This window comes from Corythoichthys intestinalis, chromosome 1 (genome assembly GCF_030265065.1).
Source record: "Corythoichthys intestinalis isolate RoL2023-P3 chromosome 1, ASM3026506v1, whole genome shotgun sequence".
Taxonomy (NCBI): Eukaryota; Metazoa; Chordata; class Actinopteri; order Syngnathiformes; family Syngnathidae; genus Corythoichthys; species Corythoichthys intestinalis.
In genome coordinates, this window is record NC_080395.1 from 23,757,312 (window position 1) to 23,780,252 (window position 22,941).

The 22,941-nt window shown below is 40.0% G+C and overlaps 3 protein-coding genes across 3 annotated transcripts; all 3 read left to right on the forward strand.

Moving 5' to 3' along the window:
- Positions 1-407: 407 nt before the first annotated feature.
- Positions 408-4,893, forward strand: LOC130926314 (gastrula zinc finger protein XlCGF57.1-like). The gene is made up of 2 exons (XM_057851393.1): positions 408-609; positions 3,209-4,893. The coding sequence occupies exons 1-2, from the start codon at positions 483-485 to the stop codon at positions 4,732-4,734; spliced, it is 1,653 nt and encodes a 550-aa protein (XP_057707376.1). The 5' UTR covers positions 408-482; the 3' UTR covers positions 4,735-4,893.
- A 1,200-nt stretch (positions 4,894-6,093) lies between these two features.
- On the forward strand, positions 6,094-15,334 carry LOC130926421 (oocyte zinc finger protein XlCOF6.1-like). The gene is made up of 2 exons (XM_057851401.1): positions 6,094-6,277; positions 11,727-15,334. The coding sequence occupies exons 1-2, from the start codon at positions 6,166-6,168 to the stop codon at positions 12,869-12,871; spliced, it is 1,257 nt and encodes a 418-aa protein (XP_057707384.1). The 5' UTR covers positions 6,094-6,165; the 3' UTR covers positions 12,872-15,334.
- Positions 15,335-16,670: 1,336 nt separating this feature from the next.
- Positions 16,671-21,120, forward strand: LOC130926498 (zinc finger protein OZF-like). Its single transcript, XM_057851415.1, has 2 exons — positions 16,671-17,055; positions 20,127-21,120. The coding sequence occupies exons 1-2, from the start codon at positions 16,860-16,862 to the stop codon at positions 20,972-20,974; spliced, it is 1,044 nt and encodes a 347-aa protein (XP_057707398.1). The 5' UTR covers positions 16,671-16,859; the 3' UTR covers positions 20,975-21,120.
- The last annotated feature ends 1,821 nt before the right edge of the window (positions 21,121-22,941 follow it).

A 22,941-nucleotide genomic window follows, 5' to 3' on the forward strand; every position in this document is an offset into this window, starting at 1 on the left:
TCATTCGCTCCTCCAAGTCAATAGAGTTGGAGGTCAAGTGCTGTCAATGGCAGCTATTGTGTTAACAAGGAAGTGACCCCAAAAATGCCCCCAAATTAATAGCAAGTTACTGAAAATCTACAGGAAATTATCCGTGGGGGGAGAACAAAGCATCCCACGCATTTCGTCCAAAAATTGTATTATATATTTGTTATAACTTCATACAATGACTTGCACAGTAGTGCTTTCTTTTAAACATCAGCAACATATCACATCATATGACATTTAACCAACAATGTCAACAAACTAAGCATCAAGCACCTGCACAAGAAGATATTGTGGGTGCTTATACTTATTCGCCTAAGAGGGGCAGCATTGCTCTGCAATGTAATGAATGTGAACCGGAAGTAAAAGGTCGTTGAAGCTTTTGGGGGTTTAGCTTAGCTGCTAACAGAGGCACGCGTCGGCAAGCAGACACCGAGTGCGAGTTCAAAGTGTGGAAAATGTGCGCGAGGAGGACCGCAGCGTTTAGGTTGGACGAGGAACTTTATAGAGTAAAAGACGAGCCGCCAAGTCAAGAACTGGATGTCATTTTGATAAAAAGGCCTTGGGTTGGGCTAAGCACAGGAGGTTAGTTCACTGCTCACCTTTTTAGGAAATACTGTAAATCAACATTCCTGTGTTTATTTACGTGTCAAGGTGGTTAAAAAATCTGGGCGATGCTATTTTATCCACCTTTAACTCCGTTTCCATGATTTGTTGGGTGCAAGCGTTTTTGCCTTTTTTGCTTCTATATGTCGAATCCAGTTGCGCCAACGTGACTGATTATATCTATATATTTTACAAAATGCCGTCTAATTTAATAATGTACGGCTGCCAATGACAGCGCCAGATGTCCAGTCCTTTTGAAGTATGAGGGTGGCAGCGAATGAATGCTGCCAACCTCCCACTTCAAATAGATTGCACTAGAGCACAGGTGTCAAACCGATTCCAGAAAGGGCCAAGTGGGTGCAGGTTTGCTTTCCAACCAATGAAGAGGACACCTTTTCACCAATCAGATCTTTTACATGTGTAATCAGATAAACTTTGTCAGGTGCTGCTTGTTTCAGTAGGAAGTTCATTGGTCAAACTCTCTGCACGGTATCGGTTGGAACAAAATCCACCACCCACTTGGCCCTTTCTGGAATCGATTTGACACCTGTGCACTAGAGCCATGTAGAAAGAGAGTTACGACCCTCCTGATCCATTATACAATTTTACTTCCGGGTAATGGCGACTTGAATAGTTCCAAACATCGCTTTGACGAGGGTGGACCTCAAGAATGGCTGTCAAGAATATTCGGCGGTAAGTTGATTAAAAACGACCGCTTTTGAATTTTCAACTGTCTGTATTTTATCCGAGGCGCTTTATGAAGTATATACTGAGCGTTTTTGTTTGTGCATGGCGTAAATATAATAATTTTTACCTTGGTTGACGAGCCATTTTCTTCTACTTTTTAAACTGACTGCTAACTGGGACGGTATCACCAGGGATAAGTTGATTAAGTCACTATCTCTATTAAATTGTCAACTCTTCCAGAGGCGTTTTGTGACGCATACACTTATCTTTATTTGTGAGTATTGGTTGACGAACAGCTTTTATGTGCTTGTTAGCTTGATTCTGTAAGCTTTGAGGGTATCACCCTCATCGAAGAGAACCAAGTTAATGCATGACGACCTGTATTCTTTACATTAAAATGTTTACATTATGTGTATAGATTGAAAAGTTTCCGAGGTACTTCCGCTTTACTTCCACATTTCTGCTCGCAACTTCCGTTTTACACTTTCTCTAACCAAAACAACAGTGGAGACTCATTAAGATCCCTCAAAAAGACCATTTGGAAATGCCGCATCTATCTGCCATCATCACGACATTGGAGGACAATATGAAGAAATGGCTAAGAGTCGCTACAACCAAAATAGTTTTGTATTTTCTTGATTTAATGGCAGTGGATGGAAACACAATCAGGGACCTGAAAAACTCTGATGCATCCAGTTGAAAGTGTCCTGATACATGACTATGGGAATTGTGTGTTCCTGAAGGCAGATGTGGAACCAAGACAGTGCCACCACAAAGTAATAACAGCTACAATTATGTTCAGTTTGACAACAATTCTGTGTGTTGCTTCACAGCTGAGACATCATTAGCTTTGCATTAGATTCCACGATAAAGAAATGGATAACAAACACTCATCTACTTCAAGACACACACGGGCTTTACCCTAAATGCATAAATTCAAGTGTTACACGTTTTTTGTTCGTTTGTTTACAGGTGGGAAACGCTGTTAGTCAGGCAAGGGAAGACAACTTGATGTGCCTCACAACACTTACATTAATGGACATATCAAGACTACGTGCATTCCACCTTGATGATAGAAGGCTCGATTTATGCTCCACCTTAGTTAATATTTTTCTAATAATTTTATAAATTGTAATTTATTGGTGTTTTGCACATGCACATGTTGTCCAAATGTTTTATTGCGATCAATATCTGCCATAAAAAAGAATGACATACTATTTTTGTTATATATGTACATGTGCGATGAGCTCATAATACCATAACTAGATGAAAATTACCTTATAGTATTTCCTTGTAACAACAAAATCCGTGTCAGCCCTTCTACATTCGGCAACTGTAATATTATATCTAAACCGGAAGTCTGTAGCAGACAAAAACAATGATTACAAAATCAAAAGATGGCTCTGCCCATGTTTCGGTCAGTAAACTTGTTTATAGAGACATAAATACTTCATGACAATTGGGGGGGGGGGGGCGGGGTTGTACCACAGTCGTTCATCTGTAATCAGTGTAATAAGAATGCAGGGTCATGCCCACATGCGTTTTCGGGTGCAATTTAGGAACCGTTCACGATACAGCCGTCTGCACATCGACAGTGCCCGGAGCTCAGTTGTGTGTTGTTTTTGTTTTTACGGTTGGATATGATAATACGTTAAAAAAAAAAAAAAAAAATCAATTATTAAAAATAATTACTTTTTTATTTAATAATAATTTTAATTTTATTAAAAAAAAAAAAAGATATTATAAAATGCATATTATTAACAGAACAGTAAGTCCACCATTTGTCATGGGACTGTCACTGGTCTCATTTTTTTATTTGATTATTTTCATGACTTTCACATATTTGATTAATCTCACCAAACTATAAGCATTTGTCATCTTGTGGTTGCAGATGTCAGTAAAGTCCATCATCCTGAGCAGGAGCCCTCTCACATCAAAGAGGAGGATGAGGATGAGGAGGAAGCGTTCTTACCCATTCAAGAAGAAAAAGACGAGCACTTTATCCAGGTTCAGCACCCTTACATAAAAAAAGAAGAGGAAAATTTTCCCTATATTCAAGAAGAAAAGCATGATTTTATCAAGGTTCCACCGACAGGTGTCCCCTTAAAGGGTGAAGATGAAGATCAAAGTGAGAGTAGAGGGACGAAGCCTCCGAAAAGTAGCAGTAGCAGCTGCTCAACAGAACGTGACGGAGACCAATTGAGAGGATCACCAGCAGATGGCCTCATAGCTCCACTATCAGATCATAACTCTCCCTCTTCTGACTATGATGATGATAAAGGGTCTGAAGGTCATAAATGTGACATTGACAACAAACGCTCAGAATGCTCTCCGTGTGAGAAACCCTATTTTAACAAGTCTGTATTGAAAATGCATATGAAAACGCACACTGGAGAAAAACCTTTTGCCTGCTCAGTTTGCGGTAAAAGATTCTTTAGAAAAACGGACTTCGAGAAACACACAAGAATACACACTGGGGAGAAGCCTTTTGTCTGTTCAGTTTGTGGTAAGAGATTCACTGAAAAGGGACACTTAATCAGACACACCAGGACACACACTGGTGAGAAGCCTTACTCTTGCTCAGTCTGTGGTCAAAGATTTGCTCATAAGGGAGGTGTAAAAACACACACTAGAACACACACTGGGGAAAAACCTTTTTCATGCTCAATTTGTGGCAAAACATTCAAACAAAGTAGTAACTTAAAAGTTCACACAAGAACACACACTGGTGAAAAACCTTTCCCCTGCTCAATTTGTGGTCAAAGATTTGCTCAAAAAGGAGATTTAACAAACCACACAAGAATACACACTGGTGAAAAACCTTTTGTCTGCTCAGTTTGTGGTCAAAGATTCACTGAAAAAGGACACTTAATAAGTCACACCAGGACACACACTGGGGAGAAACCTTATTCCTGCTCAATTTGTGGTCAAAGATTTGCTCATAAGGCAGGTGTAAATTCACACACTAGAACACACACTGGGGAAAAACATTTTTCATGCTCAAATTGCGGCAAAACATTCAAACAAAATAGCAACTTAAAAGCTCACATAAGAACACACACTGGTAAAAAACCTTTCCCCTGCTCAGTTTGTGGTCAAAGATTTGCTCAAAAAGGAGATTTTAAAAAACACATACGAACACACACTGGTGATAAACCTTTTTCCTGCTCAATTTGTGGCCAAAGATTCACAGAGAAGAGAAAAATAAAGCGACACTTAAGGACACACACTGGTGAAAAACCTTTCTCTTGCTCATTTTGTGATCAAAAATTCCCTCAGAAGACCAACTTGATAAGACATACAATGAGACACACCGGTGAGAAACCTTTCTCCTGCTCAGTTTGTGGTCAAACTTTCACTCGGAAATATCTGATCAAGGAACACAAGTGTGTTGGTGTGAAAAGCAGTGACCAATGAAGTATTGCTGGTCATCTAAGTGGATGTCATCTGTTTGTGCTTACTAGGGACAAGAATTGAGGATTCACAATTATTCTAAAATACTTCTAGCAATAAATGTACTATGTTCCTGCTTTATTTTTGTTAATGTATGATACTTATATCTATATTATTAAAAGAAAAAGGTAAATATTTTTGTACATTCTGTGTTCCTAATTTAGTAAAATTGAGGTTTTGCATGTAGAGGTGAGGAAATGAGGGGAGGGGGGGTAGGAGATGGAGGTTGGGTTTACTGGTCTTTTTGTAAACAGTTTGTATGTGTGCGTTTGGGGGGTGAGTGGGTGTGTTTTTGTGAGAGAGTGATATATGTATTACTATGCCAAAAGTAGTTTTCTTTGCATATCAGTGGTTTTAGGAAGTTTTGACACGCCTCCAAGAGTGTGTTTCGATCATATTTTCTTTATATTATTCTATAACATATCTCGTAATTAAGAAAGTAATTTTTTCAGTTGTCTCTTTCAAAATAACTTGTAATATCGGTGGAGTAAATTATTTTTTTCAGGTTTCGCTGAAGAAATAAAGCGACAGAACGTCATGTCTGGGTCACTGCACTGGCACGGTGAATGTCTGAAAGCAGTCGGGCCGGTTAACTCATTCACTGCCGGTCCAGATCACAGCGTAAACAAACAAAAAAAAGACTTATGGGCATACCTGCCATGATTCCATGTATTTGGTAACTATATACATTTTCTTAGAAAGGGTTGTATTCTAGTAGGAAGAAAAATAGTGAACAATGTTGTTTATCAAGAAACTGATTCAGAAATGATGAAGCAGCCATTTTGTTTCCTTTTATTGTATTTACACAGACCAAGATGATACAAGTTTCACAAGTGCATCTCAGCTAATGTGTCTTTTATTCCACAGCCTTCTCTTGGGCAGTAATATTTGAAGCAAACATTGAATGAACGAACATTTATTCACCACTTCCATTAAAAAAAATAAAAAGTTGGACGTTTGTGTCGTCAATTACAGCTAATGAGTTTACGAGGAAGTGACTCAAAATGCCTTCAAATTAATAGCAAGGTACTGACACTACAGGAATTGACCCATGGGATGAGAGCAAAGCAACCACACACATTTTCTTCAGAAATTACATTTTACAGTTATTATTACGTTTTATACTGACTTGCGCAGTAGTGCTTTCTTTTAAATATCAGCAACATAACACATCACATGACATTTAATCCACGATGTCAATAAACTAAGCATCATATACCTGCAATAGAAGATATTGTGGGTGTTTGTACTTCCGCGCCTAAGGGAGGCAGCATTGCACAGCAATGTAATGACTGTGAACCGGAAGTAAACGCTCGTTGAAGCCTTTGGGGTTTTAGCTCAGCTGCTAACTGAACGCGTAGCCAAGCAGACATCGAGTACGAGTCCAAAGTGGAAATGTGTGCGAAAAGGACAGCAACAATTAAGTTGGACGAAAAACTTTGTGGAGTAAAAGACGAGCCGCCAAGTCAAGAACTAGATGTCGTTTTCAAAAAGTGTCTAAGCGGAGGTTAGTTAATATCTCACCTATTTTGGAGTTGAATCGATATTCCTGTGTTTATTTACGTGTTAAGATAGTAAAAATCTGGGCGATGCTAAACTATCCACGTTTTACTCCATTTCCATGAACTGTTTGGTGCAAGAGTTTTTACTTCTGTGCCATCCGGCTTCTCAGGAGGGGAAAGCATTGCACCACCAACACTGTGTATAGTGTTGATGGAGCGCTGTTGACCTTGACCTGGGAGGTTGTGAGTCAGTGGGCTGAATACTTAGAAGACCTCCTCAACTCCACTGACACGCCTTCCCATCAGGAAGCAGAGCCTGGGGACTCTGAGGCAAGTCATCCTTTCTCTGGGGTTGAAGTCAATGAGGTGGTTAAAAAGTTCCTCGGTGGCAAGGCCCCGGGGATGGATGAGATCCGACCGGAGTTTCTAAAGGGTCTGGATGTTGTGGGGTTGTCTTGGCTGACACATCTCTGAAACATTGCGTGGCAGACCTGGTTGGTGGTCCGTCTTTTCAAAAAGGGGGACCAAAGGGTGTGTTCTAATTATAGGTGGGATCACACTATTCAGCCTCCCTGGGAAGGTCTACTCAGGGGTACTGGAGAGGAGGGTCCGTCGAGAAGTCGAATCTCGGATCCAGGAGAAGGAGTGTGGTTTTCATCCTGGCTGCCAAACACTGGATCAGCTGTATACCCTGAGCAGGGTTCTGGGGAGGTGAGGGGGGTCATGGGAGTTCGCCCAACCAGTCTACATGTGTTTTGTGGACATGGAGAAGGGTTCGACCGTGTTCCCCGGGGAGTCCTGTAGGGTGTGCTACGTGAGTTTGGGGTATGAGAATCCCTGACATGTGGGGTCCGGTCCCTGTATAACCGGTGTCAGAGTCTGGTCCACATAGCCGGTTAAAAGTCAGATCTGTTTCCAGTGATGGTTGGACTCCGCCAAGGCTGCCCTGTGTCACTGGTTCTGTTCATAAGTTTTATGGACAAAATATCTAGGCACAGCCGAGGGGTGGAGGGGGTCCGGTTGTGTGGCCTCAGTGTTGCATCTGTGCTTTTTGCAGATGATGTAGTTCTGTTAGCTTCATCAGGCCGCGATCTTCAACTCTCACTGGAACGGTTCACAGTTCACAAATCTGAGACCAGGGTCCTCATGCGGGAAAGGGTGGAATGCCCTCTCCGGGTCAGAGATGAGGTCCTTCCTCAAGTGGAAGAGTTCAAGTATCTCGGGGTCTTGTTCACGAGTGACGGAAAAATGGAACGGGAGATGGACAGGCGGATCGGTGTCGCGTCTGCAGTGATGTGGACTCTGCATCAGTCCATTGCGGTGAAGAGGGAGCCGAGCCGAAAGGTGAAGCGCTCTATTTACCGGTTGTGCTACGTTCCTACCCTCACCTATGGTCACAATCTGTGGGTCGTGACCAAAAGAACAAGATCCCAGATGCAAGCGGCTGAAAAGGGTTTCCTCCGTAGGGCTTTCCCATAGAGAGATAAGAGGAGAAGCTCGCTCATCCGGGAGGGGAGCAGCTGGTCCTCCGCGTCAAAAGGAGCCTCCCTAATGAGGTGTTCCGGGCACGTCGCACTGGGAGGAGGCCGCAGGGCCGACCCCGAACACATTGGGGAGACAATGTCTCCCAGCTGGTCTGGGAACTGTGGATGACTAGGAGTGCAAAAATTAAATAAATACACAAATAAATTATTAAATGTGTCATTAAAATTAGTCTATTTCAATATTTTTTTCTTCATTTCCATTTTCATTTCTTTATTACATTTTTTCAATTATTTCAATGTATATACAGTATTTCAATTTTTATTTAAGTATTTCAACTAGGGCTGTCAAACGATTAAAATTTTTAATCGACTTAATTACAGCTTAAAAATTAATTAATCGTAATTAATCGCAATTAATCGCAATTCAAACCATCTATAAAATATGCCATATTTTTCTGTAAATTATATATATATTCTGTAAAATAAATTGTTGGAATGGAAAGATAAGACACAAGATGGATATATACATTCAACATACGGTACATAAGGACTGTAGTGGGCATTTTACTCTACTGTAATTTAAATCTGTCTATGCTGTCCTCCGAAGCGTCTACTTTTTCCAAAGCTAGACAGCTAGTGAACGACGCCTTAATAATTAGACTTCTTCCTTTTTCATCTGATTTATTAATAAAATGGCCTCAAACCATTGTCCTCTTTAGACCGTCGTAAAACTACAAAATAAAAGTACACAAGCATTGCATTAGCAACAACGTTAGCTTAGCACGCTATACAGGTTCACTAAACAAACAAAAAGCGTCTCATACAAAAAATATAACATTTCGCTTACTAACATAATATGTACATTCTTTACAACAACCATACTTACGGACAAATCTTGTCCAAGGATCATATAAGCACAACATTATCAGCCCGAGACGTCGTGCAGCCATAATAAAGAAAGAAAAGAAGAAAATAATAAACCATGTCGCAAAGCGACCACAAGAGTTCGCTGTTGGACAGCGCAAAAAGCCTTGCTGTAAAACTTACCAAAAGGCAGAATACTTTCTGAGCGGGACATGTGCGTTAATTGCGTCAAATATTTTAACGTGATTAATTTTTTAAAAAATAATTACCGCGCGTTAACGCGGTAATTTTGACAGCCCTAATTTTAACATTTATTTTTTTATTCCAATATCTATTTATTTATTTCAATATTATTTCTTTATTTATTTATTTACTTATTTCAACACCTATTTATTTCACTTTGTATTTATTTCATTCTTGCACTCCCGTTCCCCTTGTAACTGCATGAAATAATTTTATCTGTCATTGGCTCATCAAACTTGGTGGATAGGCGAGGATAAGGCGGGGTTTGAGTTGATCGAGTCAAGCAATTGCTCCTTCCTTCCCAACATGGCTAACTAAAACTACAAACTAAACAAAATAAACCACAGTGTTTTGTAAGCCATATGCTCAGGGTCTGAATTTCCTGCGCCACCGTGTTCTGCTAAGTCTAACATGTCTGTTATTAAACCTTAAGAGAGCTCATGCAAACCCTCAGTAATCGCTGCCATGTGAAATGGCAGCTATTCGTGGCACTGGTGTTCTGCCAAAATGGCTTACACCAGCAAAACGTACTACAAGCGGTAAATTTGACACCCAATGTATTATCGTGTGCTTTCAGCTTGTTTTGTTTAGACACATACAGACAGAACGTACTAAAAAAATGCCTTAAGAAAATACTTAGACGTAGTAGTATCAAATAAGGATGGTTTAAGTACGCTACGTGACTAATGTGTTCAACAGATCAACACTTTGCTTTAAAACTACCACAAGAAAACACAATGCTAAAAAGTATGAGAGGGAAACATGAAAAGGTAATAAAAGACTCAACAAAAACAAAAATGGTAAGTACTTGCCGTTTTTAACCGATGTGCTTGAGCATGTGCATACGTACGCAAACGCACTGGGTATTGTGTAGGGCGTCTCACCGTGTAGAACGAATTGTAGAACACTGGTCCAGTGGTGAAAACGAACGACGCTTAATAAGGTAGCGGGCTAATAGCGAGCTAAACGGGGGCATCGCCGAGCCCGCAACATTTATTGGCGTTCACCCCCGCTTCCCAATGTGAAAGCAAAGCTTGAGACTAACAGAAAGTCGTGCTGGCGTTACGTCGAAGAAGTCCGAGTGCAAGAGGAAAGCGGACCGCACATATCGTATAATGAAATACCAAATATGCATAGCAATTAGAGATCAACCATTTACATTGAATAAATAACAAATGATATACTGTACTAAACATCAATACTGAGAGGTGGCGGACGAGGCACTGTTACGCGATTTAAAAAAAAAAAAAATGACTGGAGACAAAACGGCGGATGAGACTTCGGCATCGTAAAGTCAAAATCACATAAGTCGGGTACGTCGTAACCCGGTGACTACCTGTATTTGACATAGCTTGATGAAAACTGCTTGGCATGTGAAGCATCCCTAGACCTACGAAAAGGTCTGTTGAACCCATACTCCAAATCCAGCAGCAAGTCGGCCATTTCAAATTAAAATTCCATTGTTTCTCCAGTTTCTGCAATTTAATGGGGTCATAATTAAAAAAAGATACACCAAGAGGTTTGATCCAATCAACTTTTTCAATACAATCGACATTTTTATTCTCCCATCTCAAGATGTTGGAGATAAAATTTCATCAAGTTTTCCGCAAGGCGTGTCTTTGGGGGTGCAGCATATGTCAATGCTTCAATGTTGCAAAATGAACTGATCTGACTTCAGCCCAGATAGTTATTATCTTTTTGAAAATTTCAACGCATTAATGAGTGAAATTTACTGACAATCTTCACAGGGAATAACCCCAAGTTTACCACAACCCTTTAAAGAAGAGGTATCACTTATTTTTCGGGTGGAGGTAGTTGCCATCGAGCGTTTCAGCAGCCCCCATCGCCAGACATGAGACACTTTACAACAGGGGTGCCCAATCCCGGTCCTCAAGAGCCCCTATCCAGCTTGTTTTCCGTGTCTCCCTCCTTTAACACACCTGAATCAAATGATCAGCTCATCAGCAAGCTCTGCAGCAGCCTGATAACGATCCTGATTAGTTGATTCAGGTGTGTTAGAGGAGGAGACATGGAAAACAAGCTGGATAGGGGCTCTCGAGGACCAGGATTGGGCCCCCCTGCTCTACAACATCTTAAACATAAGTGAATGGTTCGAAAAAAACAACTCAGACTCTGTTTTAACTGCGGAATGGCCATGTAACATGATTAAAAGCTCATAAGAGTGAAATGTACATGTGACAAACTGACATTTATTGCCTAACATGAGGTAGTTAACTGAATTGGCTGCCTTTGATCGCGCTAGAAGGCCAATCCATTTTGACTGGATGCCCACCAGTAATCACCGCCAGCCCCAAGTCAAATTGGATTGAAAATATAGTGCCATCAATGGCAGTCAAACATGATCACTGAATGCCAGAAATAGCAGTATCCTATTAATGGATATTCCAACACGGCCCAATTCCACCTTCAAAACGAACCTGTTTAGAGCCTGGTTCAAACTTCGGATTTGGACTGTATAGAGACATAAATGGTTCATGACAATTGTAGCGGATGCTGGGGGTTGTACCACAATAATTCATTTGTTAACAGTGTAATGAGGGTGCAGGGCTACAGCCACATGCGTTTTCGGGTACAACTTAGGAACTGCTCATGATTCAGCCCTCAGCACATCGACAATGCCTGGAGCTTAGTTGTGTAATGATTTTGTTTATTTTTTCTGTTGGCTAAAATAATATATTGAAAAGATAATCAGTTTTATAAAACGTATATTATTAACCGAACAGCAAGTCCACCATTGTCATGGCACTGTCACTGGTCACTTTTTAAATGATTATTTTCATGATTTCAACATAATTGATTAACCTCACCAAACCATATATGTTTGTCATCTTGTGCCTTGCAGATATCAGTCAAGCCCATCATCCTGAGCAGGAGCTCTCTCACATCAAAGAGGAGAATGAGGATGAGGAGAAAGAGTTTTTACCCATTCAAGAAGAAAATGGGGAGCATTTCATTAAGGTTCACCACCATCTTGACATTGACGCGCAGCCGCAACACCCCTGCATCAAAAGAGAAGAGGAAGATCAAAGTGAGGAGAACAGAAGGGCAGAACCTCCGAAAAGTAGCAGTAGCATCAGCTCAACAGAAGGTGACGGAGACCACTGTGGAGGATCAACAGCAGAAGGCCTCATAGCTCCACTATCAGATCATAACTCTCACTCTACTGACTATGATGATGATGATTTAGAGTCTGAAGGTCATAAAGGTGAAAGTGATAACAAACGCTGGGAATGCGCTCAGTGTGAGAAAACCTATTGTAACAAGTCTGTATTGAAAATGCATATGAAATCACACACTGGAGAAAAACCTTTTGCCTGCTCAGTTTGCAGTAAAAGATTCTTTAGAAAGCTTGACTTAGACAAACACACAAGAATACACACTGGGGAGAAGCCTTTTGTCTGCTCAGTTTGTGGTCAGAGATTCACTGAAAAAGGACACTTAATCAGTCACACCAGGACACACACTGGGGAGAAACCTTACTCCTGCTCAATTTGTGGTCAAAGATTTGCTCATAAGGGAGGTGTGAAAACACACACTAGAACACACACTGGGGAAAAACCCTTTTCATGCTCAATTTGCGGCAAAGCATTCAAACAAAATAGCAACTTAAAGGCTCACACAAGAACACACACTGGCGAAAAACCTTTCCCCTGCTCAGTTTGTGGTCAAAGATTTGCTCAAAAAGGAGATTTAAAAAAACACACAAGAACACACACTGGTGATAAACCTTTTTCCTGCTCAATTTGTGGCCAAAGATTCACTGAGAAGGGAAAAATAAAACGACACTTAAGGACACACACTGGTGAAAAACCTTTCTCTTGCTCATTTTGTGATCAAAAATTCACTCACAAGACCAACTTGATAAGACACACAATGACACACACTGGTGAGAAACCTTTCTCCTGCTCGGTTTGTGGTCAAACTTTCACTCGGAAGTATCGGTTTAAGAAACATAAGTGTGTCTGTGCGAAAAGCATTGACCAATGAAGGTTTGATGGTAATCTAAGTTGACGTCATCAGTTTGTGCCTCCTGGGGAAAAGAGTTGAGGATTAGCACTTCTGATAAAATACTTAATGCAATACATGTGCTATGTTCATGGTTTTTCTTTTTGTAGGGCAGGATAGCATAACATTAAAAGGGCTTTATGTCTCTCCATGGGTAGAAACAATAAAGTAGCAATCCTCTGTTGTCTTTTCAAAAAAATATATAGGTAAGCAATATGCTAATAAACAGTCCCACTATTAGTGGTAAAGATGCATGTAGTAATATTTGCATGAACATGTGGGTTTTAAGTTGAAAATATTAAACATTGACTTGTGTGATTTATCATTTGGATCAAATAGTCAAAGACATTATCACACAAAAGATTTGGTTGATGTCCAGGTTTTTTGCTACAGTTTTTAAAAGCATCATAAACACAGTGTAGATATCCTGCTCGATTATGGGTAGCACTTATTTTTGTAACGGTATATTGAATGGTCAAGCAATGATCAACACTGTCCTCTTTGGGATATGCTGTTTTGTGAAAAATAACGGTTTTCATTAGTGTTTGACCGACAACTTTTTTTTTGTTCCCGATTCTGAATACGGTACTGTCAAGTAATTGCAACAGTATAATGGCTTGGTCAGACTTTGCTTAACTCATTGGCTGCCAGTAATGACACTAGAACTCCAATTCATTTTAATGTTTATTCGCTGCCAACATCCTACTTCAAATGGATGGGATGTTTACTCGTGATAAACTCATTTGTTGGAACATTTCTATTTACCTTATTGGCTGTCATTGACAGCGATATATGTCCATTTGAAGTAGGAGGGACAAAATTGTCAAAAACATCAAAATGGCTTCACATTCTTCATTTCTTTATCTGAAAAGTAACAGATTGTGTTGGATGCATAGTACTAAATTTTGTATTTGTCATTGAAAACAGTTGAATTGAATCATGGCCGACTTTGTAATGTCGGTAAATTTCACATTGTTCATAGAATCGCGATATACACATATTATTATATATATTTTAGTCACAGAGATTTTTTTTTTACTTTAAGCCATGCATGCATATTGGAACCATATTTGCCTTGGTGTACTCTGCTATCTGGATAAATAAAGGTTGAAGCCGTGTAAAACTTGTTTGTTAAAGTTTTCCCACAGAACTGTACTGCTTGAAAGAAGGGCAATAAAGTAGAAGATTCTTCTACTTTTTACTCTGATCATGGAGGAATGTTTTTTTCACAAAATATAAAGGGGAAATATGTATTTTTTTAGAGAGGATAAATCTGCTTCCACATTCATGGGCAAAAGTATTAGCTGAAGGATGAGTTGTTTGGAGGGGGATCTGTTATTTAAATAGTAATAAGTTTAAAAATAAACTCAAAATAAGCCACGAATAACACTAATTTGCAAAAATAAAAACTTTGTAAAAAATTCTAAAAAATTGTAATATATATTTTTTTTTAATACGTGTAGCCTGTGTGTATTTTTCTCAGAATTTTCTTTTTTGTTTGAAGTCTCATGAATAACTGATCTCTTTGGCTTCCATTGACTGCAATAGACGTCCAATCCATTTTAACTGAGAAAAAAAAAACAGTATTAAATGAAAAATAAAAAAAAACGAAAGTTGGGGGGAAAAAAAAGCCATCAGTTATAAAAGAAAAATCTATATGATACAAATTGAAAATTTTAAAAATAACTCAAAACAATTTGTAATATTTGAAAAGAAGAATTGAGACATTGATAACACATAAAGTGTGCCCTGGGTGTATTTTGTTCTGGGAAATGTATTCTGTTAGTTTAGTTTTAGCCCGTGTGCTACCTCATGTGAAAGACCAACGTGTAACGAACATTAAAACTCACAATGCAAACGGGGCAGAATAAGGCCTTTTCGCCAGCATGAGTCCTGGCGTGCGTTCTCATCGTCACTTTCTGCGAGAACTTTGTCCCACAGATCGAGCACGAAAACGGTTTCTCGCCCGAATGTGGAACAATCGCTTTAGCGTTTATGGCATACGAAGCAAGAACGCTTGTGCGTTATCTTTGATGTCTCTGGGAGAATCTCTGACAGCAAATGGAGTGCACCAAGGGTTTTTCTCCTGTGTTGGACCATTGTGTGTCTCCTCAGGTTGTATTTTTTGCTAAATGTGTTGTTACATTGAGGACAAGTCAAGCGGGTTTTGGCAGCGTTATTAAACGTCACGACACCTTGGGAGCGTTTGTAGTCATCGGTGTCAGGCGAGCATGACTGACTTTTCGTCTACTTCACTCTTCACAATGACGCTTTTAAAGGGCAGCTGGATGACGTCAGCCTCCTCATGATTGATGCTGCGTTTATTTTCTTTTTCAACACAAAGGTGCTTTGCCTCCTCCTGCTCTTCTTCATTGACGTCTGAAGGAAACACGAAGACAACACATCGAAAAGTCAGGACTTGCTCGGTCGAAACCCAATTTTGAAACAATTGTGGCAAAATGATTTAACCTGCTCTGTGCAATTTATCATGATGATTCTTTAAAAAAAAAAAAAAAAAAAAGTCCATTGGTTGATATTTTCTTTCGTTTTCCTCTTTTGTCCCCGTTCCCCCTCGTATGCAGCTATCATTCTTCCCGAACTAATCAATAAAAAAATAAATAGTAAACGGACGCGCGTTATTTCAGTTTCGCTATCGATAACGTCCGCGTTTTTCTTCATTCTTCACTTTCTGCAGCCAGCAAGCTAACGCAACGTTGTGTTCAATTATGGAAAATGACCGACATATGTACAGATTATCAAGAAAAAGACGCAACATTAATAGTAATATTAAATGTTCAATGGCAGCGTCTGACTTCCTGTTTTTTCGTGACCCATTTCTTGCCAGAAGACACAATTTATTATTCTGGATCTTTGTTGTTCCATCTTGGTACTGTAGATGTGTGACTACATCCTGTTAACGGCCACATTATTCCAACGCCCTCTAACCCCTTCATGCACAAATTATGACTTTTTTCCACTTATAGGTTACCATTAACGGCGCTAGACGTCCAATTAATTTGGACTGGATTGGGCGAATAAAGGGCGAATGAAAGATGAACAGCCACGGACAGTCCGCCCAGTTTAAATGAATTGGAACTGTCGCCATCAATGGTATGAAATGAGTAAAACACTATGATATAATCTATTTACTGTGTAACCAGAGGGTATTTCTGTTTTTATGTTAATGGTCTTAAGTATTAAAAACATAATCATGATTTTTTTTTTTTTTTTGAATGACCAACAATAGTCACTTGCTCTATCAAGGGTTAAAAGTCTTAAGTTAACTTTTGAATAGCTGTTCACTGTATTGACCACAGGCACTGGTATATTTAGACGGTGACACATTTTTTTTCCATTTCAGCTCTGCAGAACACCATCTATAAAACAACACTCTTTAGAGCGGGTTGACGCTACAAAAAATATGTTACAAAAAGAGTAAAGAAAAAAAAGATCAGTGGTAGATTACCGCCATCCTTTGGTTGTATTATGTCATTACAACACGCTACATCTTGAGGAAATGAAAATAAATTTGTAAAGCGTAATGACACATTACTCAGGAAACGTCCTTACACTTGAGGAAATTAAAATAAATTTGTAAAGCGTAATGACACAGAATTGCTTCAATGTAGTGTGATACATTTTGCTCATATATCCGTTCGTAATTTGTCGAACTTCGTTATCTTTGAGTGTACTTACACCTTTGCGACTGAGAGCGGCAGTAATGTACCAAAATCATTAACTCGCTTTTTTGTGCCGGAAGTAAAACATGAAAAGAAAACACGTTAGCAAGACGGTGTTGCGTTGCATACAATACGATTAGCTCTTTCGTTTCTAAAAAGGCAAATAAAACTGTTTATTCATGTTGGTATCATCTCGCCTTGGTGCGCGTTCAAGGTCGTCATTCTCCTGCTAGCTGCTCACTGAGCACGATTCAGCTCCACTTTTCAAGTGTCAGCGTTTTCGCGTAAAAATGTGCAAAGTGCAAATGCTGAGAGCTCTGCTTAATCAGCGACTAAGTGCGGCCGTCGAAGAGGTTGTGGTGGTGTTTGAAAGAACCATAGCGGAGTACGAGGAGGAGCTTTGTCGGACCAAAGAGGAGAACGCGAGACAACGGCAACTATTGGATGCTGTTTTTAAAAAGCCCAGAGCTGAATTGCACGTACAAGGTTAGTTCTAATCATTCCTCCCAAGTTTACTGCACGAATAGATATGAATTCATATGTGAGGTGGCACAGCAAAATGAGTCCAAATGATTAATTTTCCGAAAAACAGATTTTGATGTAATGAAAAGAGAATAATGTCAGCTTTCCAATGACATATAAATCATTTTGTCTCGACATGTTATCCCAGTTTTTTTCATTTGAAACAATGGCTTTAGATTGAAACAAGCTATTAGCGACTAAGAATTATTCAGATAGATTTATTTATTGTGTCGAAATAGTGCCTGCTAACCATTTCATTCACGCACTATGATCCCCCCCCCAAATGTTTTAATGGGTGGCACGGTGAAAGAGTGGTTAGCGCGTCCGCCTCACAGCTGTGAGATTGTCAGTTCAAGCCTGGCTCCAGCCTCCCTGTGTGGAGTTTGCATGTTCTTCCTGTGCCTGCGTAGGTTTTCCGGCAGTTTACCGAAATATGCGACCCGTCAGAATCTGTGACGAAGAAAGGCGATGTTGCCAACAGTAACGACGACGAGGAATCAAAGAAGACCACTTACGCTAACGGCGTAAACTGCCAGTTGCTACTTAACCGAGGCCCTCGCTCCAAACTGCCTCGTCTTATTTTCCCTTTCACGGAATGAACGTCATAACATTTAATCATGACGTCGTTATTAAGAAAATGTCTGCTTTAAAAAAAATTACATGGAAATATTCATGATTTTTTTACGTTGTGAAAATGTGCGCTTAAATAAATTAGTTGTTTTTGACATTGTGAAATATTCAGCTGTAATGAATAGCTATTATTCTTTATCATGACGAGAGTGGTGAAAGATACATCTTACAGATGCGCTGGGACACATCATCATTGATGTTTCCTAGCGTCATTTGGGGTTTCGGATCTTTCAACATCAGACCCCCTCAGCCCAGGTGACCCGACCGGGGTGATCAATCACTGGCATGTGTCCCAGCAGCGTTTAATAAGACTTACACTCAGCAACATGTTAAACTCTTTTTTGCATAAATCCTTAAGATGTCTGACAATTTCAACAAAATAAATAGACAAAAGAAAATTTTCAGTTAAAAAAAAAGACAAATAAACAAAGAAGACAGCCATTGCTTTAAAGGTTACGGGCCAGAAAAATAAGTCTGTCCACAGTATCAGTTTTTAACAGGAACCACAGATAGAAAGACTTGTAGTTCTTAGATTATAAATGTTGGCATGAGTTATAATAATTTGATATTAAAACCCTTCTTGATGTTTTCGGTTTTATAAAATTTGTAAAATTAGTTTAACTAGTAGGTCGTCATTGTTGTTGACATCGCAGGGCTTCCAGAGTTTGACTCTAGCGACATAAACATGTCATGTGTTCAGCCCTTTTCAATTTGAACCCGAGAGGAACATTAATGAGCAGGACAGCACTGTCAGTATTTCACAAAACGAGGAGCAAAAGCAAAATGAACATGAAAGACGGGATGAGACGAGAGTAGGACAAAACCAGTGTTCTGCCAAAATGTCTACATCGGCAAAACAGCCCTACAGGAGGCAAATTTGACACCCAAAGTACTACAGTGCGCTTTCAGCTCGTTTTGTTTAGATGCATACAGATAGAATGTACTAAAAATGCCTTAATAAAATACGTAAACGTAGTAATATCAAATAAGGTTGGTTTAAAAATGCTACGTGACTAATGTGGTCAACAGATCAACAATCGGCTTTAAAGCTACCACAAGAAAATAATGCTTTAAAGTATTAGAGGGAAACATGCAGAAAGTATTTTGAGGCAATAGAAAGGTAATAAAAGACTCAATAAAAACACAAATGGTAAGTACTTGCCGCTTTTAATCGATGTGCGTACGGGTAGGATGTCTCGCCACGTAGAAAGAATTGCAGAACACCGGTAGTGTTCATGTGGCAAGTTTGTCTGTGACAGCTGCGGTCTCTGCACTGTCGCTGCATGCAGGTAGCGTTCAAGACCACACTGCTTAGTAACATTAAATAAAACCACAAGGACCATGTTATTTTTTCTATGTTGATAGTATATGTTTTGTTTATCGATCTATTAGCTGCAATCAGTAACAAGTCCTCAGATAAAAACCAACAAATCTGTTACGGTCCGCGGAGGTGGAAGCAAGCAGACAACAATAACGGAAGGATCTCATTATCTAGTTTTTTTTTGGAGGCGTGGGGTGGTGGGGGTGACTCGTGTGGTTAAAAGCAGACTTTAAAAGGGCTGTTACTTACATAGAGCAGCATCTGCCATTGTTTTATGTTGTCATATTTTCAAAGCAAGATGCTCTTTTTCAATTTGGGTTGTGACAACTTAGCTGATAGGGAAAAAATTTAAATAACAGGGATTGCATAAAAGGATTTATTGAACACACAAAAAACATGATCGCGAAAAGGGAGACAAAAAAAGCGACTGTGACAGTATGTCGGGATCAAACAAAAATCCTGAGGGAAAACCGCAATGAGAAGCTGACGAACGAAAAAACCAACGCAAGGATGCAACTTCTAACGAAGGGATGGACAATACAAACTGTCAAATGGCAGCAAGTCAATATCTTGGCAAGACACTGCTGATGAGCTAGAATTGGATGCAGGTACGACGTCGGGAACTCATCCCACAGCTCTGAAACAAAACAATCTGACTATCAGCAGAATGTGACAAAATCATGCCAGTCGTTGTTGTTTCCCTTTAATACTACTATGTGACAGGTCACAAAAATGTTCCCTCCTGTACTGAATACACGCTCAGAACTAGCGTTCATGTATCAGTGTCCTCTGGTGTTTGCGTGGTGTAATTACAGTTTAAATCGTATCGACTTTTATCAAACGTTTTTATTCTGTTGACAAAAATTATATGACTATAATTACTGTTATCGTTTTACTTCCCAGGGTAACTTCCAGCCTCTCCCAGTTAAAATGGATTGGACGTCTATAAGTGTCAATATGTGTTTTCAATATCAATTTTCCTCTTTTACGATCACAACACATACTCTGTAACTCAATGGGTCTGCCAGCGCTACCACATCTAATGACAGTAAATGAGTTAAACACAATTTGTTGTCACTTCCAGACGACGGTGAGGAAGATCTTCATCTGGAGCAGCGGGAGCGCAGCAGCCAAGTGGAGCAGGAAGAACGAGAACCCCCTTACATTAAAGTAGAAGAGGACAGAGTTCATCTTCAAGAACCGGACTTATCTGTGTACCGCATCATCGTGAAAAGTGAAGACGATGATGACAAATATCAGCGCCAGGAGACCCGAGAAGTGGCACGTCCCAGCGGCAGCTCTGTTCACCGCGGAAGTCGTGTAGCTCCGCTGTCAGATAGTGCTGATACCATGTCTGACACGGATGACGAACCCTCCAAAAGTGATGCGATGTGCCACGCTGATGACAAACATGTGAAATGTTCTCAATGTGACAAAACATTCGGAAACAACCGGAATCTTAAACGCCACATGAGGTGTCACACAGGAGAGAAACCTTTCCTCTGTTCGCATTGTGGGAAAAGATTTTCTCGCAAGGATTACTTGATAACACACACCAGAAAACACACAGGAGAAAAACCCTTTTCCTGCTCTGTCTGCAACTCCAGTTTTACCTTTCAGTCGGCGTTATTTCAACACATGGAAACGCACTTTGGGGAGAAGCCGCAATGCCCACAGTGTGACAAAACCTTTGGCAACAAGCGAAATCTCATACGACACATGCGGCGTCACACAGGGGAAAAGCCGTGCGTCTGCTCCTTCTGCGGTGAACGATTTTCCCTGAAGAGAAGTTTGATACGACACATTAGGACACACATTGGAGAAAAAACCTTCTCCTGTTCCATCTGCAACACGAGTTTCTGCTATCAGTCTGGTTTAAGTAAGCACATGAAAAAACACGCCGGTGAGAGTGCCCCGCTCAAGTGCGTGTGATTCATTCTGAACAACACCAAAGTGGAAACGCAAAACACTAAATTAAAAACGGCGCATGTGTCAATATTCATATTCTACAGTGCCTTGCAAAACTATTCGGCCCCCTTGAACCTTTCAACCTTTCGCCACATTTCAGGCTTCAAACATAAAGATATAAAATTTTAATATTTTGTCAAGAATCAACAACAAGTGGGACACAATCGTGAAGTGGAACAAAATTTATTGGATAATTTAAACTTTTTTAACAAATAAAAAACTGAAAAGTGGGGCGTGCAATATTATTCGGCCCCCTTGCGTTAATACTTTGTAGCGCCACCTTTTGCTCCAATTACAGCTGCAAGTCGCTTGGGGTATGTTTCTATCAGTTTTGCACATCGAGAGACTGACATTCTTGCCCATTCTTCCTTGCAAAACAGCTCGAGCTCAGTGAGGTTGGATGGAGGGTGTTTGTGAACAGCAGTCTTCAGCTCTTTCCACAGATTCTCGATTTATTCCGGTCTGGACTTTGACTTGGCCATTCTAACACCTGGATACGTTTATTTTTGAACCATTCCATTGTAGATTTGGCTTTATGTTTTGGATCATTGTCCTGTTGGAAGATAAATCTCCGTCCCAGTCTCAGGTCTTGTGCAGATACCAACAGGTTTTCTTCCAGAATGTTCCTGTATTTGGCTGCATCCATCTTCCCGTCAATTTTAACCATCTTCCCTGTCCCTGCTGAAGAAAAGCAGGCCCAAACCATGATGCTGCCACCACCATGTTTGACAGTGGGGATGGTGTGTTCAGGGTGATGAGCTGTGTTGCTTTTACGCCAAACATATCGTTTTGCATTGTGGCCAAAAAGTTCAATTTTGGTTTCATCTGACCAGAGCACCGTCTTCCACATGTTTGGTGTGTCTCCAAGGTGGCTTGTGGCAAACTTTAAATGAGACTTTTTATGGATATCTTTGAGAAATGGCTTTCTTCTTGCCACTCTTCCATAAAGGCCAGATTTGTGCAGTGTACGACTGATTGTTGTCCTATGGACAGACTCTCCCACCTCAGTTGTAGATCTCTGCAGTTCATCCAGAGTGATCATGGGCTTCTTGGCTGCATCTCTGATCAGTTTTCTCCTTGTTTTAGAAGAAAGTTTGGAAGGACGGCCGGGTCTTGGTAGATTTGCAGTGGTCTGATGCTCCTTCCATTTCAATATGATGGCTTGCACAGTGCTCCTTGAGATGTTTAAAGCTTGGGAAATCTTTTTGTATCCAAATCTGGCTTGAAACTTCTCCACAACAGTATCTCGGACCTACCTGGTGTGTTCCTTGGTTTTCATAATGCTCTCTGCACTTTAAACAGAACCCTGAGACTATCACAGAGCAGGTGCATTTATACGGAGACTTGATAACACACAGGTGGATTCTATTTATCATCATCGGTCATTTAGGACAACATTGGATCATTCAGACATCCTCACTGAACTTCTGGAGTGAGTTTGCTGCACTGAAAGTAAAGGGGCCGAATAATATTGCACGCCCCACTTTTCAGTTTTTTATTTGTTAAAAAAGTTTAAATTATCCAATAAATGTTGTTCCACTTCACGATTGTGTCCCACTTGTTGTTGATTCTTGACAAAAAAAATGTAATTTCATATCTTTATGTTTGAAGCCTGAAATGTGGCGAAAGGTTGCAAGATTCAAGGGGGCCGAATACTTTTGCAAGGCACTGTATATGTGTTCTGCTGTGAAATGTTGTGATGTCTTTAAGTAGAAATATAGCATTCTTTTGTTCTTACGCATTGTGTTATGTATTTTCACGTACTCATCAGTATATCGTATCCCTCCTAATACAACAATGCAAATTGTGTTTCAATAAATACATCAGAAATTGGGTGTTGTTCTTTTTATTCATTATTGTTATCTTCACCTTGATGATCCTCATGACTTTAACAAATTTTAATGAAAGCAACCTACCACTGTATACCCCTC